The sequence below is a fragment of the Pelophylax lessonae genome, assembly GCF_965119305.1.
Source record: "Pelophylax lessonae genome assembly, chromosome: 4".
Taxonomy (NCBI): domain Eukaryota; kingdom Metazoa; phylum Chordata; class Amphibia; order Anura; family Ranidae; genus Pelophylax; species Pelophylax lessonae.
The window spans coordinates 91,136,538-91,161,104 of NC_138771.1; the positions used below are offsets into that span (position 1 = coordinate 91,136,538).

Genomic DNA, 24,567 nt, shown 5'->3' on the forward strand with positions numbered 1-24,567 from the left:
CACCGAGGACTACGTCTGTCAATGAGCGATAGAGAAAATTTTTTTTTTTTAAAAAAGTGTCGTCTACTGCTTCATTGTATAGATGGTATACTGGTGATTGGTTAGATGCCACTTATATCTATATTCACATCTGTACAGCTACTTTTTTTTTGAAAAATTGTTTTCTAACACTTAGACTCCATTCACACTAGAGCGAATTGTCAGCCTGACAAGTCGCGGCCCATTGACTGCTACAGGACCCGTTCTAATAGGAGAGACACAACTTGCTCCGACTTAGAAAAAGGAACGTGTACTACTTCGGGGCGACCGCGGAGAGACTTGCATAGACATTCGTTATATGAAGTCTGTGCAAGTCGCGCCGAAGTCGCGGTGCACGGGACTTCACAGGTCGCCACCGAAGTAGTACAGAGTCGTGCCGCTGCAGTGTGAATGGGCTCTTAGTCCTGGATTGCCTGTCCTACATAAACTTTTGAAAATTATATATATATATATATATACATACATACATACACACACACACACACATATATACACACATACATACAAAATGATAAAAAGGCTAGAAATGGAACCAAATAGTTTCTAGATGTGCACATACCCAACAACTTATATCTTGCATTGAAGAGCAACACTCAAAGTGGTGATGCATAACAAACTCCCAATACATGTAATGCATTATGCCCTGAACAAGTGACTTCTAGATGTTGGATTGTGATATACTTTGTAATCTTTATATATGCTTAATAAGCAAGATTTTCAGGGTGACCATTCTGATCTAAATAGTTTGTGCAAGAGGAGAGATTTGGAAGAGAAAAAAAATAATCCAAAACAGACAGACTCCATCATATCTCAAATGCAAATATTTATTAAAACATGATACGTGTCCATAAAAATAAAAAAATATGGTACAGATCATACATCAAGCACAATAGAATATATTATTGTTTTTTCCTTGGAAAAAAAGTTACAAATGCTTACACAGAGATGCCAGATCTCCATGGGGTGGACTAACTGAATATATTATAGCATAAATACAAATTTGCAACGTATAGGTTAAAAATTAATATAGTCGCAGTGAAACATTTATCAAAAACGTCCACTAGTTTGCCATGAATGTTTAAAAGAGAACATGTGCTACTTCATTGAAATTTACAATCCACATGCCTAGAATCGCTGTATGTTCAGTATTATCCTGGATTGGAAAATATTTACTGTTATCTGCGACTTAAAGTCCCACAAGAATTATGGGACCAATAGCTGGTGTGCTGTAGTAGACACCAGCTCTTTTTCCTTTAGGAAAAGCACAATACAAAAAACAGCCAATCAGGAATCCTTTTCTATCACCGACAGCTAAACCTATGAAAGCCAAAGTCAAAATGGCTGCGCCAAATCTATACTAACCTGCCCTTTGCCTTCTAAAAGTACTATGCTGTGTTTGTGAATCTTAGATCCAAGTTAGCCAAATTAGAAGGGGCATTTATTCTAATGCAACTTTCTAGAAGTTTCTAAAATGTAAGACCACCCTATAAGTAAGTCTTACACAAATATGGTTTACACTTTAATATAAATGCTACCATTATATCCTAGAAAAAAACCCAAACAAAAAACAAACACCACATCTAGTGCATTTTACATGATGATATCATATAAAGGTATTTTAATTGCTTTTTGGTCTAGTTTTGTCAATTCCCCAATCACAATGTTTAGAATTAAAAGAAGTTTGTGTGTCCATTTAAAAAAAAAAAAAAAAAAATCCACAAGAACATTTTACAGCAAAATGGCAGTGAAAACTGTTCCAAGCTACACGGTCGACCAAATGTCCTTTTGAAAAGTCTTGATGCGAGATCTTTGGCAACAACAGCTGAGAACAAAGTCCTATGCGATGGTCCATGAAGTTATCCGTGATCATTGGTGGCAGGTATTTCCTCAATAGTTCATCTTACAGTCAACAGAAAGACCAATCCAGCAATCCCAAAACCAGCAGCTGCCATCAAGGCATTGGAAAATCTGTTATCTTGTACCTGGCCAGTCTCATGCTTGCTACAAAATTTGTGGAATCCCTCCTGAAAAACAACAACAAAGAAGATCAATATTTAGACCAATACAGTTGGCACAAATATTTTAGCAGTTATCTTTTTTTGCACCCAGGGTGCCACAGGCAGCCATAGAAGTGAATGGCTGTATGCACTTGTACTTGAATATTGTACACTGTTCAAAAAAAAATTAAAGAAACACTTTGAAAACACATGAGATCTCAATGGGGGAAAATATCATGCTGGATATCTATACTGATATTGACTGGGTAATGTGTTAGGAATAAAAGGATGCCACATTGTGTGATGGAAATGAAAATCCTCAACCTACAGGGGGCTGAATTCAAAGACACTCCGAAAATCAAAGTGAAAAAATGATGCATCAGGCTAGTCCATTCTGCTGAAATTTTATTGCCGCAACTCAGAATGGTACCCAGTAGTTTGTATGGCCATCACGTGCTTGTATGCATGCCTGACCACGTCAGGGCATGCTCCTAATGAGACCACAGATGGTGTCCTGGGGCATTTTCTCTCAGATCTGGACCAGGGCAGCACTGAGGTCCTGAACAGACTGAGGTGCAACCTGGCGGCATAAGATGGACTGGAACAGAATATCCCAAAGGTGTGCTATTGGATTCAGGCGAGTTGAGCGTGGGGGGGTGGGGGAGACATTCAATGGTATCAATTCTGCATACTATCGCCACATGAGGCTGGGCATTGTCATGCACCAGGAGGAACCCAGGACCCACTGCACCAGTGTAGGGTCTGACAATGAGTCAAAGGATTTAATTCTGATACCTAATGGCAGTCAGGGTGCCATTGTCTAGCCTGTAGAGGTCTGTGCGTCCCTCCATGGATATGCCTCCCCAAACAATCACTGACCCACCACCAAACCGGTCATGCTGAACGAGGTTATAGGCAGCATAACATTCTCCACAGCTTCACCAAACCCCTTTCACATCGGTCACATGTGCTCAGGGTGGACCTGCTCTCATCTAGGAAAAGCACTGGGGGCCAGTGGTGGACCTGCCAATTCTGGTGTTCAATGGCAAATGCCAATCAAGCTCCACAGTGCTGCGCAGGGAGCACAGGACCCACAAGAACGCCAGTCCCTCAGGCCATCCTCATGAAGTCGGTTTCTGATTGTTTGGTCAGAGACATTCACACCAGTGGCCTACTGGAGGTTAGTGTAGGGCTCTGGCAGTGCTCATCCTGTTCCTTCTTGCACAGAGGAGCAGATACTGGTCCCGCTGATGGGTTATGGACAGTCTACAGTCCTGTCCAGCTCTCCTAGAGTAACTTTCTGTCTCCTGGAATCTCCTCCATGCTTGAGACTGTGCTTGGGTGACACAGGAAACCTGGCATGGGCACGTATTCATGTGCCATCCTGGAGGAGTTGGGACTGCCTGTGCAACCTCTAAGGTCCAGTATCACCTCATGCTATCAGTGACACTGACCCAAGCCAAATGCAACACTACTGAAAAATCAGAAAACATTTGGGAAAAAAAAGTATGTCAGTTTCCTTCACTTGTAAAGCCATTCCTGTATTGGAAGTTGTCTAATTGTTGCCTATCTAGTGCAACTGTTAATTTCATTAACACCAAAGCAGCTGAAACTGAACAACCCCCTCTGCTACTTAAATGACCAGATCAATTTCTCAGAAGTTTAAGTGTCTTGATGCTATACTCAGTTAATTTTTTTTGAGCAGTGTATTAAGGGGTTTGTTTATCAACGTTTTACCCAAGATTTAGGCCGGATTCACACATGCAGCTATGGGTTTATGCCTGGGGGTCCGGTGCATCCCTGTTCACCAGTTCAGGTGCAAAACTGATCCCAAATGGTGTCTGAATTCGCACCTGAATCGGATCCAAAGACACACAGGACCCTTTTAATGCAATGTAATACAAAAACAAAGAAAGGGCGCACCAGCCTAGCGCATTATCCTCAGCGAGTTTATTAAATAAAAGTTAAAATCAGCTACTCACAAACATTCGTGAAATACAGACACATCAATCCCATAAAGCCGCCTCATAGCAGAGGTCCAACGTCTTTACTGGAAGCAGAGCCCTCTGTGGGAGTATACACAGTGGAAAATGACAGCCCACTCCCTCCCTCCATGCCCACTAACCAGCTAAATTGGGGTGGAACAACAAGTAGATTGATGGAGGCCTCACTTCCCCCTTATGCAAAGACACAGGTTGGACGGGCCGTGACACAGGCTATGACTGGCAGAAATCCACCCACACCATGTCATTGCCTAAAAATAAAGATTTGATTTCAAATATATTAGTATGAATGTTTTATAGTTTATCGATAATGTTCCTTCTATTCCAGAGGCTGTGTTTTTTTAAACATGTGACCAGCAGCAGAAGCTCCTACTGCTAAGGTTTCACTGCAGACAAGCTAGGAAACATCTGGGTCATGTGACAGCTGTAGATGGATTAGGAAAATTGTACTTGGAGGATAGTGCAATCATCCATAGGCCCCTTTCATGCCAGAAGGCCAATCGGGTCCTCCTGTCCGTTTGTCAGGTGGACCAAAACGGACTACCCATTGTTCTCTATGGGGCAGCGGATGTCAGTGGACATGTGTCCGCCTTCACCCCACCAGTATCTGATCCGCTAAAAACAGACAGATGAGGATAAGTTTAGTTATCAGTCTGGCGGATCAGATGACAATTTGATAGAAATGGACATGCAGATCCCTTCCCATCCGACCGCCCCATAGAGAGCAGTGGGCAGTGTCTGCTCTTCATAGTGAAGCAGACACAGACCTCATCTGCCTGCTCAGCAGGGATCAGCCGAGAGATTCCCCACCGAACAGGTGGACCAACTTGGACGAATTCCACCCCGTGTGAAAGCGGCCATATACAAAAATAGAAGGGACAATGTAAATTAAACAGTGTGGGGTTGATTTACTCAAACTGGAGAGTGCAAAATCTGGTGCAGCTGTACAAGGTAGCCAATCAGCTTCTAACAGCTTGTTCAATTAAACTTTGATAAAAAACCTGGAAGCAGATAGGTTGATCCATGCAGAGCTGCACCGGATTTTGCACTCCGGTTTTAGTAAATCAACCCCAGAGAGATTAGGATCACTTTAAGCCAAGAAAAAAAAAAAAACCTCACTAGCGTTCTGGGAGAAGTTCCACTGCATTAGCATTTTATTTTCCAATAATTTTCTCAAGAGAAAATAAAAAATTACTGATTAAAAACAAACAGTGTAGTTGCATTCTAAATTATTCCCATTGGAAATGAGAATAAGACCAAAAAAAAAAATATCAAAAGAATAGCAGAATCCATGTGTCCCTACACCCGTAACATGGGAGTTATGAGACATGAGTGGGCTTCATAGGCTTTCTGCCCCACCTATGGTGAACGCAGTGTTACAGAATGCCTCACTACCTAAAGTAAAGTGGAATTTTAGGGTAATAAACCCACTATGTATGAAGACGAGGGCCAGTACAGAGGGTGTGATTAGGACTAAGGGGAAATCGGGTCAAGGGCAGGAAAAGTTTCTCCCCTTCAGGGTGGACCACCCATTTGCCTCTTTGGGCTCCTGAGTCCAGACTTTCCATAAAGCCTTCCATCACTACTAAAATTGTAATCACTTGCCAACCGCCCTCTAGCAGTTTTACTATACAGGGCGGCGGCTTTGTGCAGAAACACACCCACCTGATCCTGCACTTCCAGGTAGCGGGCCCCTAAACATTCGTTACACAGGCAGAATGCCAGTCTGCCTATATAAACAAGGATAATGTGTTTATGCAGGGACATGGATCCATACCCTTCCTTAGTATAAGCACCGCCAGCACAAACACTGGCTAGGAACATAGTTAACCCTTTGATCGCCCCTGATGTTAACCCCTTCCCTGCCAGTGTCATGTTACAGTGAGTGCATATTTTTAGTACTGATCACTGCATTAGTGTCTAAAGTGTGTGATTTGTCTGCAGCAATATCAGTCCTGCCAAGTCCCAGATTACCACCCTTACTAGTAAAAAAAAAAATTTGAAAATATCCCATAGATTGTAGAGACCAACATTTGCGCAAACCAATTTACGCCTTTTGGGATTTTTACCAAAAATATGTAGCAGAATACATATAGGCCTAAATTGATTTGATTTTTTTTACCAGTTCTTGATAGCTTTTTTATAGCAGAGAAAAAAATATTGTTTAGCAGAAATTAATGTTTTTTTTTTAAAGTAATAAAATATTGTTTTTCCCCAAAATCAGAATTTTAAACGCAAAGAAAAAAAAAGGGAAATTTTGTACGAGTACAGCGTCGCACGCCCATGCAATTGTCAGTTAAAGTAAGGCAGTGCAGTATTGCATTAAAGTGGTAGTAAACCCAGCTTGGTCATTTACCTACAGGTAAGCCAATAATAAAGCTTACCTAAAAGTAAAATGAATATCTCCTCAAAGGGGACAGTTAGAAGATATATACCCTGCATGCAGCCAGTGACATCACCGGTCCATGATGGTCCAGCATTCCTTACTGGAACCGGCCAAAGACACGGCTGGAGTGCACAAACCTGGAAGACAGACCGGGGGAAGAGGTCAGCCCTCAGCAGTGACAGCGTGCCGCAGCAGGGCTTAGTTCTAAGGAAAGTATTCCATAATGTGCTAGTATGAGATACATACTAGCACATCATACAATTGCCTTACAGTTCCCCCACCCCCTTGGTTAACCGCCACGGTTTACAACCTCTTTAAGTGGCCTGGTCATGAAAGGCAGGGGTTAAACCTGCGAGCTGAATTTGTTAAATCCATCCGATTTCACCTGAAACGTCGGCAACTCATTCTTTTAAAAGGCTTCACATTGCAGAATATAAAAGGTGAAATCTGTCAGTTCTATATCAAGTTACATCCATTATTAAAACCGAGGAGGTTAATGGAGACCTCCGCTCTGAAGTCAGCTTTGCTCCCTACAAATATTCATTACATCCCTTGCATGCGTCTCTTCTCCAGATAAGCACCGGGGTTCCATGGAAGGATCAGAGACACAACTGAGCAGCTGTTTAGTGGATCTTTATTCAGCAGAATGAAGTATGGAAGCAATAGTCTCCAGATGGTAATGTTTGAATCCTGCTTGGCAGATGACTGTGTAAACAGTTATACCCTCAATACCTTCCGGAACTCTGCTCTTTACAATTAATGTGAGCAAACACAAAACTTTTCTGCCTTGTGATTCTCATTAACCTTTCCAATTCCAGGCAACTCACTCTTCAACTCTACGAGAGCCAACAAATATGTCATCTGACTTCTCTGTCATTTACTAGGCCAGTCAGCCTCAGAACTAGAAGATTTATTGTATAGGAAGGCTCAAATCATTCTAGCAAATCCAGAAAATAGAATATCTAGAAACTCTTGCTCAGATAACCATACAAATCCAGGACATATCACTACTGTAAAGTCTGTATTGTTTTCTATTTGTGCACACGGCACTGATAAGGTTCTCATTACATGTTTACATTCTTTTGAGCCCAGATTAGAATAAGAGCCGGTTCACACTGAGGCGATCCGACTTTGGGGGGGGGGTGGGGGCGACCTGTGAAGTCACGTGCACTGCGACTTGCAGGGACTTCACATAATGAAAGTCTATGCAAGTCGCTCCCAGGTTGCCCCAAAGTAGTACAGGACCCTTTGTGTCGCTCCCATTAGAACGGGTCCTGTGCTAATCAATGGACCGCGACCGACAGCGTCTTGTCAGGCTGAAAAGTCACGCTAGTCTGAATGGGCTCTTAGCCTGCTTACGTTACGCCCTTTGTTACCATAAAAGTTAAATTGTTATATTATTGGGATAGCTACAGCTACAAGAAAATGGCTGCACTTCTGCCTAGAACACAATACCGAAAAAACATGGCCCGCCGACTGAACGGACACATGTACTCCACAAGAAAATGGCCACCCACGGCGCGCGGTTACCAGCCGGGGAGCTTCCCCAGCACCTTAAAAAAAAAAAAAAAAAAAAGACATCCAGCTGCTCACCACACAAAGCAGTCCGGATGCAACTGAAACTCACCCCACCTGAACAGTCCTTCACCTCACTGAGGTGACAGACTGCAGTAACATAGACCATTCACTCACTGAGCCTGGGGAGGGAAGCCCATGCAGGGGGAACTGCCAGTGAGGGGGATGAGAGAAATGTGGAAAGGAAGGACCTAGGCAACCCACCGACCCTTAGAGGACCCCGCGGTCACCCCAGATTCGAGGGAGGGGTGTGGTACTACTTAGCATACCCTTGGAGCCAGACGAGGGTTCACTCCAAACAGATCACCTCCCCATCTCAGCATGGGGGGGGGGTACTGCGGCCTAGAGGAATGCTGCGACCAGGTCACGTGCCAGTCCCTCCAGTGGGACCGTGTCACAGCCGACCTAGTGTGGAGCTGAGGTCTGCACGCGCTGACCAGACTGGGACGACTGTAAGGATCTATAGAACGGATCCTCAAACTACGGCCATCCAGCTGTTGCGGAACTACACATCCCATGAGGCATTGTAAAACTGACATTCACAGACCTGACTAGGCATGATGGGAATTGTAGTTCCTGAACAACTGGAGGGCCATAGTTTGAAGACCCCTGATCTATAGTATCCAGTGCCTCACCCAATTTAGTACGTTGATTGTAGTTCTCACAGGAACAACTTGATTGTAAAGGGAAAAAAAAAAAACACACCACACAATAAATGGAACAAAGTTCAGAAAATAAATAAAAAAGGGGGAGATCCTAGACTAGAGCAGGAAGTGGGAATAGGGAATATACCCCCTGGGACTGCCCCATAGGCATAGCTAAGCTTTGCCAACCCTTTTTCACCTAGAGTTCTACTCCTAGGAAGAGCAGCATAGCCCATCCTTCAAATGAAGATATGAAGCCTTGTCCATCATTGAACAAAAGAAATTAGGATTAAATTGAGATGATTTAAATCAAATCCACCCCGGTCTTTCTAAAACACGTGGTGGTCCTCGCCCCCTAACCCTTCCGCAGAACACACTAAGGGTCCAATATTGGAGGGAACCTACTAGTATATGAATGAACCTTTATTATATTTTCTGCATGCATATGGGCACAATAAGGAACCAGTTCTGACAGATGTCAGGGTAACTTACTGGGAAAAGTTTAAACAGAAAAAACCCCATACCAATATATAAAAATGATATGCGTGGGCCTCGTTTCAAAAGAAAATGAGAAATTAATATTGGCAGATTGCTGACATAGCAGAAGTGAGGAAAGTCCCTTCTCAATGTACAGCCCAGGTGCTTGCTAGAAGGAAATTTGATTTCCATTGTGAAACCTGCCAACAACGAGAAGCGACAAATGGCAGAACACCTGTCTGTCTCTTTTCAGGAAATAAAGATCCATTTACTCCACAGCAGGCAGATTTCTAATAGATAAATCCTCAGATTGCTGGATATCATCATTTACATTCATCTCACTCTCCCAAGCCAATCTACACTCACCGGCCACTTTATTAGGTACACCTGTTCAATTGCTTGGTAACACAAATTGCTAATCAGCCAATCACATGGCAGCAACTTAATGCATTTAAGCATCTAGACATGGTGAAGACAACTTGAAACCAAGCATCAGAATGGGGAAGAAAGGATTTAAGTGGCTTTGAACGTGACATGATTGTTGGTGCAAGACGGGTAGGGTTGCCACCACAGCCCTTTAAACCAGGACACATTACACAGGTTCTGTGGCCGATTAAGGTGGTAATTAAAGAGGTTCTAAACTCAAAATTTTATTTTATTATTTGTTTTTTTTTTTCACCCTGAAAGAGAAAGGCATAATGAGCTAGAATGCATCGCATACTGGCTCATTATGCAATACTTACCTTAGAAGGAGCCCCCGCCGTGCCGCCCGCTCACCTCTATGACGGGCGACATGTACAGTCGCCCGTCTTCCGGGATCCGGCCATCTGATTGGCCGGAGCCGCGGTGACGTCACTCCTGCGCGGGAGCCGACAGTCACGGCACGGGTCTCTGAAGAAACGGCACCAGCGGCTGTTCCTTCAGAGCGCATGCGCCAGTGATGTCACTGGCTGCATGTAAGGTAAATATCTCCTAAAAGGTACATGTTTAGGAGATATTTACAGTACCTATAGGTAAGCCTCATCATAGGCTTACCTATAGGTACAAGTGTCAGAGGAGGGTTTACTTCCTCTTTAAACTCACTTGGTGCCTGATGTGCATTATATTAGCCTTAGAACCTGTGAAATTATTAGGTGTCCTGGTTTAAATGGACTATGAGGCAACCCTACAGTTGGGCTGGTCTGAGTATTTCAAAAACGGCTGATCTACTGGGATTCTCATGCACAACCATCTCGGGTTTACAGAGAATGGTCCAAAAAAGAATAATATCCAGTAAGTGGCCATTATGTGGAAGAAAATGCCTTGTTGATGTCAGAGGAGAATGGGCAGAAGATAGAAAGGCAACAGTAACTCAAATAACCACTCGTTACATCCAAGGTATGCAGAATACCATCTCTGAATACAAAAAACACAAAAACCCTGAAGCAGATGGGCACCAGCAGCAGATAACCAGACCGGGTGCCACTCCTGAGGCTACAATTTGCACAGGCTCACCAAAATTGGACAATAGAAGACTGGAAAAACATTTCCTGGTCTGATGACTGCGACATTTAGATGGTAGGGCCAGAAAAACGGAATTTTTGTAAAATCTTACCTGTAAAATTCCTTTCTCTGAGTCCTCCGACAGTCGCCGCCTCTTCATATTCGTCACATATGGGGTATTAGACTTTGCTCCGAAGGAGTAGCTAGGCAACAGAATATGTTAACAATAAAGCTTTAACATATCCCACCCTCAAGGGGTGGTCCCCTCAGTCAATACCCTCCTACTTCCTGCAACCATATCTCAGTTTTAGTGGAATAGCAGTAGAGTATACATTCAAACCCCAAAAGAGGGGCGGGGGCGGCGACTGTCGGAGGACTCAGAGAAAGGAATTTTACAGGTAAGATTTTACAAAAATTCCGTTTTCTCTTACGTCCTCCGACAGTCGCCGCCTCTTCATATTCGTCACATATGGGGACGTCCCAAAGCAGTGCAAACATGAGGGGTGGGAAACGCATCCGCGCCGAAAGGCAACGCAGTCTCCACATCAAAGAAAGGAACCTTACCCAAGGAAGGAAACCAGCTGGGCAACAGCAAAAATAAGTGCTCAACAGGAGCAACAACCCAGGAAAAGACAAAAAAACCAGGGGATACAAAAAACTATCCCAACAGCCAGGAGTCCCCAACAAGGGACCCTATGGAACAGCCGCACTAAGAACCTTGTGGCCAAAGGAAGCATCCGCCGATGCCTGAACATCTACTTTGTAGAATTTTGTGAAAGTGTGCACGGTCGACCAAGTCGCCGCCTTACACACCTGGGCTACAGAAGCCCCATGACGGCAGGCCCAAGACGTACTCAGAGATCTAGTAGAGTGCGCCTTCACAGGTACAGGGGGGAACCTTCCCCTGCAAAGCATAGGCCTGTTCAATGGTCTGCCTGATCCATTTGGCGATGGTAGAGGCCGAAGCCGCAATGCCCTTCCGAGGACCCTCCGGAAGAACAAGCAAGGAGTCCGTCCTACGAAAAGACTCAGTCGATTTAAGGTAAACCCTTATCGCCCGAACAACATCCAGAGAGTGCAATCTCACCTCCTTTGGATGTTTAGGCTTCGTGCACAACGAAGGCAAAACAATATCCTCGTTAAGATGGAATTCCGAAACTCGTGTCGGCAGAAAACAAGGATTAGGTCGCAAGACCACCTTAACCAAATGAACAACCAGGTACGGAGACTTGCAGGACAAAGCCGCCAGTTCCGACACTCTGCGAGCCGAAGTGATCGCCACCAAAAAGGCGACCTTTTTGGACAACATAGACAACGAGATCTCCCTGATCTGTTCAAAAGGAGCACGTTGTAACACAGATAGGACTAGATTCAAGTCCCAAGGGGGCAAAGGATCCCTCCTAGGAGGAACCAGATGCCGCACACCCTGAATAAAAGTGCCAACCAAGGAGTTGGAAGCCACGGGACGTTGAAACAGAACGGCCAGCGCAGACACCTGACCCTTTATCGTAGCCAGCGCCAAACGCTGATCGACACCCGTCTGAAGGAAAGACAGCACACGGGAAACCGAGTACGTGCGGGGTGAAAACCCCCTGGACTCACACCAGGCAAAATAGGCCTTCCAAGTACGGTAATAAACCTTCCCCGAGGAAGACTTCCTCGCGTTGATCAAAGTATGAACGACCTCTGGAGAGAGACCCTTCTCCTTCAGGACCTCGGTCTCAACAGCCAGGCCGTCAAAGCCAGCGACTGTAAAGCAGGATGGTAAATCGGTCCTTGAGACAGTAGATCGGCTCGAAGAGGCAGACGCCAAGGGGCGTCGACCGCCAGATTCACGAGGTCTGCGTACCAGGACCGGCGAGGCCAGTCCGGTGCCACAAGAATCACCGTGCTGCGTTCCGAGTGTAACCTGCGAAGGAACCTGGACAGCAACTGAATCGGTGGAAACGCGTACATCAGCCTGTACTGATGCCACGGGGCCACTAACGCGTCCGACGCGTCTGCCCGAGGGTCGCGCGTCCTTGCCACGAACCTCTTCACCTTGTAGTTGAGGCGAGACGCAAACAGGTCCACATCTGGAAGACCCCACTTCGCGCACAACATCTGGAAGACAGCCGGGTGGAGAGACCATTCCCCCTGATCCAGGGTCTGGCGACTCAGATAGTCCGCCTGCCAGTTCTCCACTCCCGGAATGTGAACCGCCGTTATCGCCGGGACATGAGTCTCGGCCCAAGACAGAATGTCGGCCACTTCTCGAGCCGCTAGGGCACTCCTGGTGCCCCCTTGGTGGTTGATGTAGGCCACCGCCGTGGCATTGTCCGTCTGCACCCGAACCGGGCAGCCCTGCAGCCGGTCCGTCCAGCGATGAAGACAGAGCCTTATCGCACGCAATTCCAGAATGTTGATCGGGAGGGAAGACTCCCCCTCCGACCAGGTCCCCTGGGCGGACCGAACGCCCAGAACACCACCCCAGCCCGACAGGCTGGCATCCGTGGTGATTATCGTCCACGAGATCGGACGAAACGACTTGCCCCCGGACACCAACGGGGACTGGAGCCACCACAGAAGGTTTTCCCTGGTGCGATGACTCAACGAGATCTGAAGATCCAGAGATTGAGGTCGCCCGTCCCACTTGGACAGGATCTCCGCTTGGAGACCCCGCGTGTGAAACTGCGCGAAAGGAATCGCCTCGAAGGCCGAGACCATCAATCCCAGACATCTCATACACGTCCGCAGAGACGAGTGTGGAACGTCCCTGAGGGACCTGACTTCCTCCTGAAGAGTCCCGAGTTTGTCTTCCGGCAGGAAGACCTTCGCCTGCACCGAGTCCAGTATCATTCCCAGATAGGGGAGACGAACCGACGGACTCAGTGTCGACTTTGGAACATTTATCGTCCAACCAAACTCCTGCAGAGTTTGCATTGTGACAGACAGGTCCTTCTCCAGACCCTGTCTGGTCGCAGACCGAACCAGAATGTCGTCCAGATACCCCAGGACAGAAATGCCCTGGGCCCTCAATAATGCCAGAACCGGTGCAAGCACCTTGGTGAAGACCCGCGGAGCCGAGGCGAGACCAAAGGGCAACGCCACGAACTGGTAGTGATCCTCCGCAATGGCAAATCGAAGGTATCTCTGATGACCCTCGAATATGGGGATGTGAAGGTACGCATCCTTCAAATCGATGGAGGCCATGAATTCCCCCGGAACCAGGGCAGCCACCACCGAGCGCAGGGATTCCATGCGGAACTTGCGAACCCGCACAGAGCGGTTCAGAGCCTTCAAGTCCAGAATCGGACGAACCTTGCCCTCCTTCCTGGGCACGGTGAAGGGATTGGAATAAAACCCCCGAAATCTGTCCCGATGAGGCACCGGAACCACCACTCCCTGAGCCCTCAGGTCCCGCACCGCCAGGTGCAGATCCCGCAGTCGCTCTGGAGACAGTTGAAGATTTGAGGGAAAAAATCTGCTCTCCGGCCGAGAGAGAAACTCGATCTTGTAACCAGATCGAACGAATTCCAGAACCCATCTGTCCCGCACACGGGCCAACCAGGGCTGAAGAAAACCGAGCAAGCGTCCCCCCACCCCAAAACTGGGTGAGGGCGCCCCTTCAGGCCGAACTGTTATGGGCAGCAGGTCCGGATTGGCCGGACTTCTGTTTCCCAGACCAGGGCTTCTTCTGTGAGCCTTGGCCTTTGAACGGTTTGCCCTTGTAGTGCGGCCGAAAGGCACGAAAGGACCCCTGAGGGGGCCGAAAATTTGCATGCTTCTTCCCAGAAGCCCCCTTAGCCTTGGGGAAATGGGGCAAGAGAGTGCTCTTACCCCCGGTGATCCCCTTAATCAACACATCCAGGGACTCCCCAAAAAGGCGAGACCCATCATAAGGTAGATTGGCTAAGGTCTTACGTGAAGATTGGTCCACCGACCAACATTTCAACCAAACCAGGCGGCGAGACAACACCACCACGCTGTGCACACGTGCAGCCAACGGAATCAGGTCCAGGTCCGCATCACACAGATACATGACACCCTGGTGGATCTGATCCACCATATCCAGGGTCGCCGCCGAGGCCGAATCGGCCACTAGGACGCGCCTAAGCATCTGCGTCCAACTTGCGATCGCCTGGGCCGCCATGAGAGAAGCAAACAGAGCCTTAAGCATAGAGCCCGTAACAGAATAAGTATGACGGGCAAGGGACTCCAGTCTCCTATCCGTGGCATCACGGAAAACAGGGGAACCCTCTGCAGGAATCGCAGTGGCTTTGTTCAAAACCGCAATTGCATGATCCACTGGCGGAGGCACACACCACCGTTCATCAGTGGCAGGCGAGAAAGGATAACGCAGCTTGAATTTACTTGGTACCGCAAAAGGCTTGCGCAGATCGCGCCATTGATCCTTAACAGCGCGCTAAAAATCAGCATTGCAGGGAAAAACCTGCGGCGTCCTGCGTTTTCTCTGCGTCCCATAAGCCGCCAAAGCAGCGGGGGGACACACTTCGTCCTGCAAACGTAGCGTCTGCTTAATGGAAGCAATCAACTCATCCATGATTGCAAGCTCTTCAGGCGAGCCAGGGGGAGAATTATCAACCCCCTCAACTTCAGCCTCTACCTCAGACCCCACTAGATCAAGAGAGGAGCGGGACCCCGATAGGGGGTTCCTGCCAGAACAGCCCCATCACCTTCACCCTCAGAATCAGAGGACAGAGCAACTCTGGGCCGTTTAGTAGATTGAGCAGCCACCAGCATTTGCACCTGGGCAGCAAGGCCAGCCACAATAGTGGCTAAATCCCCCCCTGGGGGGGAAACAGCGGTCCCCTGGCTTTCCACCAATACTGTGGGAAACTTGCCCTCCTGAGAATCCATTGCCCCTGTAATGCCAGACAACCAAGGGTTAACTGCCCCCTTTTAGCAAGCGCGGCAAGCGCAGCCCACCGCACCACACTCAGGCACAATGAGACCCCCACAGGGAATATACAAACTGAGTACAGGCAATGGATAACAAGAACAGAAGGATAAAACCTGAGGAGACCCCGCTGCTGCTGCTGCCTCGATCGGTGTTCCTGGAAAGAGGAAGTGATGCTGCCAGGGCGCTCTATGTAAGCCTATGGAGGCTACAAGAAAATGGCCGCCGTGCATGTAAACCATGCGGCCGGAGCGGGCGCCGGTAAAATGGCGTCGTTTGGCGCCGAAAACGCCGCTCCACAGTGCATAAAAAACACACACATTACATCCCAATATAAGGATACATGTTAGATCGCCGCAGCGATCGCTGTATATGCCCAAACATGCCAAGAAAAAACATGCCCCACAGCACACAGCACCTCACACTGCCCAGCCTGACACACACAGTGTCATACAGCTCCCCCCCCCCCCCCTTGCAGCCCACAGCATGCAGCCGAGAGATAGGGAGACAAGCAGTGTGATTAAAGGCAGGTTACACAGTCCCAGACTGAGACCCCCCCAGACAGACAGGTCCCCACATAAATACACTTACCTCACATGGCGTGGGGAACCCGCACAGGCGAACAAGCCGCTGCACATGAGGCAGGGAGAGTCGCAATTCAAGACGCACATAATGGAGGTTAAGAAACCGCACAGCGTCCAGTGAGGTAGCCACCTCACCAATCATCCCTGCACCGAACAGGGATGGGTCGTTCACTGTGCCAGGAGCGTTACCTGGCTGAACGCTCGATGGCAGACTGGGAAGCCACTGACCCACGACCTGCGACCAGGGGAATCAGCCCGAGACCCAGTCCGCATGATCCTCTTCGTCCGAAGAACTAACTAATGCTGACAAAAATAACAGCTAAGTAAAGGTAGAGAGAAAACTCAAACAAAATATTAAAAAGAAGAAAGAGTCTGGGACAAAAAGTCCCAGCACAGAGAGAGCCAGCCACTCCTGACAAGCTAGACATTAAAACTGAGATATGGTTGCAGGAAGTAGGAGGGTATTGACTGAGGGGACCACCCCTTGAGGGTGGGATATGTTAAAGCTTTATTGTTAACATATTCTGTTGCCTAGCTACTCCTTCGGAGCAAAGTCTAATACCCCATATGTGACGAATATGAAGAGGCGGCGACTGTCGGAGGACGTAAGAGAAACATGGATCCATCCTGCCTTGTATCAACGGTTCAGGCTGGTGGTGTAATGGTGTGGGGGATATTTTGGCACACTTTAGGCCCCTTAGTACCAATTGAACATAGTTAACACCACAGCCTACCTGAGTATTGTTGCTGACCATGTCCATCCCTTTATGACTACAGTGTACCCATCTTCTGATGGCTCCTTCCAGCAGGATAATGCACCATCTCACCAAGCTCAGATCATCTCACCACTGGTTTCTGCAACATGACAATGAGGTCACTGTACTCAATGGGCTCCACACTCACCAGATCTCAATATAATAGAGCACCTTTGAAAAGTGGTGGAATGGGAGATTCACATGATGTGCAGCAACTGCGTGAGGTTATGTCAATATGGAGCAAAATCTGAGGAATGTTTTCAACACCTTGTTGAATCTATGCCATGAAGAATTAGGGCGGTTCTGAAGGCAAAAAGAGGGTCCAGCCCTGTACTAGCAAGGTGTATCTAATAGAGGCCGGTGAGTGTATATACCCCCACAGACATCAGAACAGGCAGCCATGATGTTCTACACAGCTCAGTCCACACCTTTCCTCTGCAAGCTACCACTTACTACATGCGTCTTTACATATGTACCTTTTCCAGCACCTTTGACTGAATGCACACAAGAGCTTCAACACGACTGCCAGGCAACTAGTATTTCACAAAGATTAGTAATAAGAGCCCATATTCACAGAAGGCATTTAAGCAGAATGGCAAAGTAACCCAAAACCTCCGGAATGTACGTACACTATAATGCCAAAAGTATTGGGACGCCTGCCTTTACACGCGAACTTTAATGGCATCCCGGTCTTAGTCTGTATATTGAGTTGGCCCATCCTTTGCAGCTCTAACAGCTTCATCTCTTCTGGGAAGGCTGTCCACAAGGTTTAGGAGTGTCTATGGGAATGTTTGACCATTCTTCCAGAAGCGCATTTGTGAAATCAGGCACTGATGTTGGAAGAGAAGGCCTGGCTTGCAGTCTCCGCTCTAATTCACCCCAAAGGTGTCCATGCCCTCTGGGTGGCGGCAATGTAAAAAGCTCTACATCACGACCCTGGAACCAATATGCACCTGGCAGTTCAAATGGCAGCCTACATCTGATGCTTTACTCAAGGTGTATACCAGCATGACAAATTCCCATTCACACACTGCAATGCATTGTGCCGGGATACGTACCCCTAAAAACACACCCAAGAATGAATGTGACCCATTTGGCCAATATCAGAATAGCCAACTATAGTTACCAGCATTAGAAAAAGTCAGGGACCCTTCAGCCCATTGGGGCTCCGAAACATCACATTACACTTTTCAATAAAAAAGGCCCCCTTGCTAATGCCAATGTGATGGGGCACTTTGCGTTCTTGATATTTGGCTTGCCAATGGCACAACCCTTTGACCCCTCCTTTCCATATGGGTGGAGGGCACAAGTCCTGCTGCCATCAGGCTGTAAAATTCTATAGAAGATTGAAAGCTGATGTGTCTGGATGGTGCAGTATGCAAGAAGTGCATATTGCAGGCATTCACCCGTGGGCACATACTGCCAGAACATTCATATCACCTAGTGCCCAGTCCACCTGCAGTTTTCAGCCTTGTTTTATGCCCCCTTCCACCCGCAGAAAAAAAAACTGGAATCTCATGCCCAGCGGCTGAACGCCTGGTGTGCATCAGTCCTTCAATGGAGGTTTTACAGAAGGTAAACCCTGTTCACATGGGCATACTACAGCGTACACCCGTGGGAGGGCCGTGTTTACCTGCATGGGGACGCCCAGGTGTCTTCTACATCCCTGTGCAGGCAATCCTTTTCATGTCATTGGGGGTCATTCAAGGCCATGCACCCACATGGCTGTAGAATTTAGAACAGCGGCTGCATCCCATCTGATATGAACAGGACCAGGTGCCCTGGGCACTGTGGTATTATGTAAGAGGGGGGCACACCACAAGGAGATTGGGGAAGAGGGGATTTGCGTTAAGGGAACTTGGGGGGGCAGCAATAGATAAGAAATTTTGTGCTGGGGCATATGGGGAGAGACGATTTGATCGGGGGGGGGGGGGGGGGGGGAGTATGCAGATTAGTGCTCAGACAATGCTCATATCAAGGGGGGGGGGGCAATTTGGCATGTTTGCCCTGGGCTCTAACTGACCTTGTCCCGGCACTGAATGGGACTGCCTGAATCAGACACTGGTGCACCCCTATACGGGCAAACAGCCCTGGCACAGGTGTATGCTGTAGTACACCCAACTTAACGAGGCCCAAGAAGTGCACCAGACCACATGAACTGGTGCATGCCCTAGGATCCTTTTACAGTAATGGTGGTTGTGCATTGGGGGCCACCTTCAATTTTAATATGGTGGCCCCCCCAATTGCATGCATGCAATGCACAATAAAACCCCTGTGGTAACACAAGTGAAAAGGGCCCCCATTTCCATGTTCCAGTATGTTTGGTATTCCCACAGAAAAGAATGGGCTGTCACAACCAGAATACCTAGGACTGTATGGAACACATCTGTTCCAGTGTGGACCGGCCCTGGGGCTTAAAGCAGGAGTACAGCCAAAGCTCGTTCACTGACAGGCAGCAGCTCTGCTCAGGGAGCTGTGAAAACCGATTGGCGGTGTTTGATCGCTCAGTTCTCAGTGTTAACCACTTGCCAACCGCCGCACGACTATCTACGGCGGCGGTCAGCCCCTCACAGGCAAAGTGACGTAGGTCTACGTCGCTCGCCTGTGAGGGTTTAGGGAGCGAGCGCGCGCGCGCCGCCGGAGGCGCGCTCCCGCTCCCGCGTGGTCACGGACCCCCCCGCGCGTGTGACCGGCGGACCCGATCGCCGCCGGCCACTCTGCGATCGGCGGGGGAGAGGGAGATAGTCAGGCAGCTTGTGTAAACAAGCTGCCTGTCATTCTCCTCTCTGTATGAGAGCTGATCACATGGATCTACTATGTAGATCCATTGATCACTCTGCATACAGTTGAAGCCACAGCCAATCACAGTTAGAATCACGCCCCTAGGGACACACACAGCCCCTCCCTCTCAAATAAAGTTAACCCCTTCACTACCAGTGTATTTTTACAGTAACAGTGCATATATATAGCACTGATTACTGTAGAAATGTCACTGGTAACCCCAAAAGTGTCAAAAATGTCAGTCAAGGGTCCGATCTTTCCGCCGCAATGTCGCAGTACCGCAAAAAAAAAAAAAAAAAAAATCGCAGATCGCCGCCATTACGCGTTAAAAAAAAACCAACAAAAATGACAAAAATCTTTCCCTTTGTTAGTAAACGCAATAACTTTTGCGCAAACCAATCAAAATACGCTTTTTGTGATTTTTTTTACCAAACATAGGTAGCATAAAACAAATTGGCCGAAAATATTAAAAAATTTTGATTTTTACATTTTTTTTTGGGGGAATTTCATATAAAAAAAGGGAAAAATATTGCTATTTTTGCAAAATTTACGCTCTTTTTTTGTTTATAGCGCGTGATCAAAAAATCGCACAGGTGATCAAATACCGCCAAAAGAAAGCTCTGTTTGTGGGAAAAAAAGGACGCCAAATTCGTTTAGGTACAGCGTCGCACGACCGCGCAATTGTCCGTTAAAGTCACGCAGTGCCGAATCGCAAAATACCCTCTGGTCGTTTAGCAGCCAAATCCTCCGGGGCTTAAGTGGTTAAAGGCGCCGGGGCACAGATGCAGCATTGGACCAATGCTGCTTCCCCCTAGGCAAGTATGATTAAAGGGCAAGTATGATTAAAAAAAAAAAAAAAACACACACTTCTTTTAAGGGGTTCACAGTAACTAACTAAAAAGAGGTGATTGAGCCACAGTTACCTCCCTCCTCCCCAATCACCCACATATAACCACATAATTTCCTCGTTTAACCAGGAACATGCAAGTCCAATATGTGTACGCTAGTGTGTCCTGCTAGTTGCACTTTGTAAGGGAATTTTCCCTTTGCTTAGTGAAGCGCTGCCAACATCCTTTAAATGCAAGCAAAATTACAGTTTTATATCCCTTGGTTGTTCTTTGCAAAGTAAGATTTCACCACATACCCCCAAGCTGCAGAGGTAAACTTCCTTGCAATGTGCATCTTCCTTAGTAAGGTTAGCAGCCTATTCACCTTTAGTAAGTCCACCCTTAGTCCCCTCTAAAAGTACATGTGACAACGCAGACATACAATTGGGAGATAGGGACAGTGTTGTCACCCTATAACATGAGTGGTTATAACCATGGAACATGCTTGGCATATTCATGGAAGCATAGGATCTCTGCTGGCAGCACATGTGAAAGGGTGACACACGCACACAACTTTAGAGAAAGGCAGCGTGGTCACCCTATACCATGAAATGCCTGGCAGATCACCTGGTGGTATTTTAAGGACAGTGGCAGATTGAACACAGAAAAGGACTTTAAATGAGATTTACATGATGAGTCTATGAAATTCCACAGATTGGGTGTACATAAAGCCTGCTGTCAGTGAAGGGTTACTGCACATCATTACATCTGACAGTCCGTTTCCGGAGATCAGCCCTCCCCAGTGACATAAGATCCAAACAATTACCATTTACAGATTGGATGCACGATGAGCCATTTCCAGCAGAAATACTTTGCCTGTGACTCAGAGAAGCCATTGAGGAGACTGGAACAGTCAGACTGAGTCATCAGAACTCAGGCCACGGGTCAGTCATTCACCACTCTGCAATATACTGAGGGGGGATTTACTAACACTGGGGAGTGTGCAATTGGGTGCAACTGTGCATGGTAGCCAATCAGCTTCTAACTTCAGCTTGTTCAGTTAAGCTCTGACAATAAAACCTGGAAGCTGATTGGTTACTATGCAGAGACAAACCAGATAAGATGTACACTCCAGTTTTAATAAATAGTAAAGTCGTGCTCAGTGATGACAGCCAGACCACCCTGGGACACCCACCCCACCCTGGGACACCCGCCCCACCATACACAGCCAGACCACCCTGGGACACCCGCCCCACCATACACAGCCGGGACACCCGCCCCACCATACACAGCCGGGACACCCGCCCCACCATACACAGCCGGGACACCCGCCCCACCATACACAGCCAGACCACCCCGGGACACCCGCCCCACCATACACAGCCAGACCACCCCGGGACACCCGCCCCACCATACACAGCCGGGACACCCGCCCCACCATACACAGCCAGACCACCCCGGGACACCCGCCCCACCATACACAGCCGGGACACCCGCCCCACCATACACAGCCAGACCACCCCGGGACACCCGCCCCACCATACACAGCCAGACCACCCCGGGACACCCGCCCCACCATACACAGCCAGACCACCCTGGGACACCCGCCCCACCATACACAGCCGGGACACCCGCCCCACCATACACAGCCAGGCCACTGGCATCTTTATAAAGCTGAGCTGTCAGAGCAGCCACTGGATCCCCTCCTGCCCTGGGGGGGGGGGGGTGACATCACTTACACTGCTGAGAATTATGGTGGCCATACACTGTGCAATAAAACTGAATGATCGGTGTCTAGTCTGAAAAGGGATTGCATATCAAATGAGATGTAAAACACAGCTGCATGATGAGAAACAGACAGTTGAGTGACCCAAAAAACACCCCACACAATAGTACGGGGGGTAGATGGATAGTATGGGGGGTGAATAGTACAGGGTCGGTTAATTACATTTTTCACACAATTACTGCAACCAATTGCCTTGGATCAATGGAAACCACCACCATGTGCCGCTCATCATTCAGCCATGCCATTTGTGTGTCTCCATCATGGTCATCCTTTTTTTAAAATTGAACAATGTACAATCAGATTATGGTTACCCAAGCTGTGGCCATACACAATGCCACCAAACTGTACAATCTCCTTCCAATCTACCCATTACCCATATCAGTGATGGCGAACCTTGGCACCCCATAGGTTTTGGAACTACATTTCCAATGATGCTCAGCTACACTGCAGAGTGCAGGGGCATCATGGGAAATGTAGTTCCCAAACATTCTTGGGTGCCAAGGTTCTCCATCACTGACCTGTATAGTACAAGGGTCTGCCTGAATGGACAGAGAGTGAATGGATTGTGTGGATGGCTCCTACGATTACACATCTGATAGATGATCCAAAGGCGATTATACAGACTGTATAGTGCATGCTCATCTTTACACTATGCAATCTGATTGTACAATCTCCTCCCCACCTATGTAACACAAGGGTCTGCCTTCATGGATTGTTTGGATGAGTCCTCCTATTACATATGTGATGGTAGAAGATCTGAAGGTTATACAGATTGTAAACCAGCCACACACTATGCAATCTGATTGTACAATCCAGTTTAGATTTTCCAAAACTGTAATAGGACAAACCTAAACAATTCATGCAATGTTAATCCAGTCTGGTGGATCCATATACTACATAGACTGATGGCACATCTAAAGGATTGTATTGTGCCTGGTCATCATGGAACTGGCCATACACTGTGCAATCTGTGTACAATCATATCACATAGATGTACGGATTGGCTGTGCCCTGATGATAAAGGTGATGAGATTGTATGGTAGAGAGGTGATGATAGGATGGATGGATGGATTACCCATGCTCCGTGCTCCCGGAACCAGTCCCCGTGCTCCACTACCAGGAACCTGCTCAGCACCCCGGCCAGCTCCTCGGGGGCGGTCCCAGCCTTGTTCCTCTGCAGCAGCACCCCAGTGAAGGCGATGAGCCCGATGATCCGGCCCCAGTTGAGCCCCCCGTCCTCCGGGAGCCGAGCCGCCACCTGCTCCAGGGTCCTCCGCGGATCTCCTGGCAGCAGCTCGCACGATTCGTAGAAGTCCCGGTTCTTGGTGAGGATCTCCTCGGTCACCCGCCACAGGGTGTGCCCTACGGGGGTCGGAGGAGGCTGACAGTCCTGGCGGAGGCAGCGCTGGAGGTAATCCTCCAACAGAGCCCGGCTTTCCTCCTGCAGATGATCCGACATAGTATGAGGAAGATCACTCCATAAAACGGCACCACGCCCACCCCGGACACCAATCACAGAGCACTCCGTCCTCTCCGCTCTCCACACTGCCACTGACCCACACTCACAGCTCACATAGCTTTTGTTAAAGCCCAGCTAGGACTCTAAACGCTGATTGGCCGGCCCGCCCCTTTCATTCATGAAAGAAATATTCAGATAGGAAGTATGATAACGCTTCTCATTCTGATTGGTCACAGGACGTTCCTACGGATATCTAGGCGGGGATTCATGGCATTGATCGCCCCGCCCCTCCTTTGTATCTGATGTCATGGGAAGCTCTCCGGGGTATTCCTGAATGTACGATTGTACTCTACACCGGAACAGAGTGTTCCCTTCTCTGACGTCATCACACCACGGAGGAAAGACCGGAGAACTCCGTACAATCCTCAGCTTCTGCCCGATCTAACATCGGCTTCCCCGTGTCTATGGATACAGCAGGCTTCCCTGTCTATGGATACAGGCGTACCCCGTGTCTATGGATACAGGAATACCCCGTGTCTATGGATACAGGCTTCCCGTCTATGGATACAGGCGTACCCCGTGTCTATGGATACAGAAATACCCCGTGTCTATGGATACAGGCGTACCCCGTGTCTATGGATACAGGCTTCCCGTCTATGGATACAGGCTACCCCGTGTCTATGGATACAGCATACCCCGTGTCTATGGATACAGGCGTACCCCGTGTCTATGGATACAGGCGTACCCCGTGTCTATGGATACAGAAATACCCCGTGTCTATGGATACAGGCGTACCCCGTGTCTATGGATACAGGCGTACCCCGTGTCTATGGATACAGCAGGCTTCCCGTCTATGGATACAGGCGTACCCC

The 24,567-nt window shown here is 48.0% G+C and overlaps 1 protein-coding gene across 1 annotated transcript; it reads right to left on the reverse strand.

Moving 5' to 3' along the window:
- Positions 1 to 1,739: 1,739 nt before the first annotated feature.
- BCL2L10 (BCL2 like 10) lies at positions 1,740 to 23,731 on the reverse strand. Its single transcript, XM_082254675.1, has 2 exons — positions 23,312 to 23,731; positions 1,740 to 2,063 (listed from the first exon to the last, which is right to left on the reverse strand). Exons 1-2 carry the CDS (start codon positions 23,693 to 23,695, stop codon positions 1,935 to 1,937), a joined length of 513 nt encoding a protein of 170 aa, XP_082110801.1. The 5' UTR covers positions 23,696 to 23,731; the 3' UTR covers positions 1,740 to 1,934.
- Positions 23,732 to 24,567: the final 836 nt, after the last annotated feature.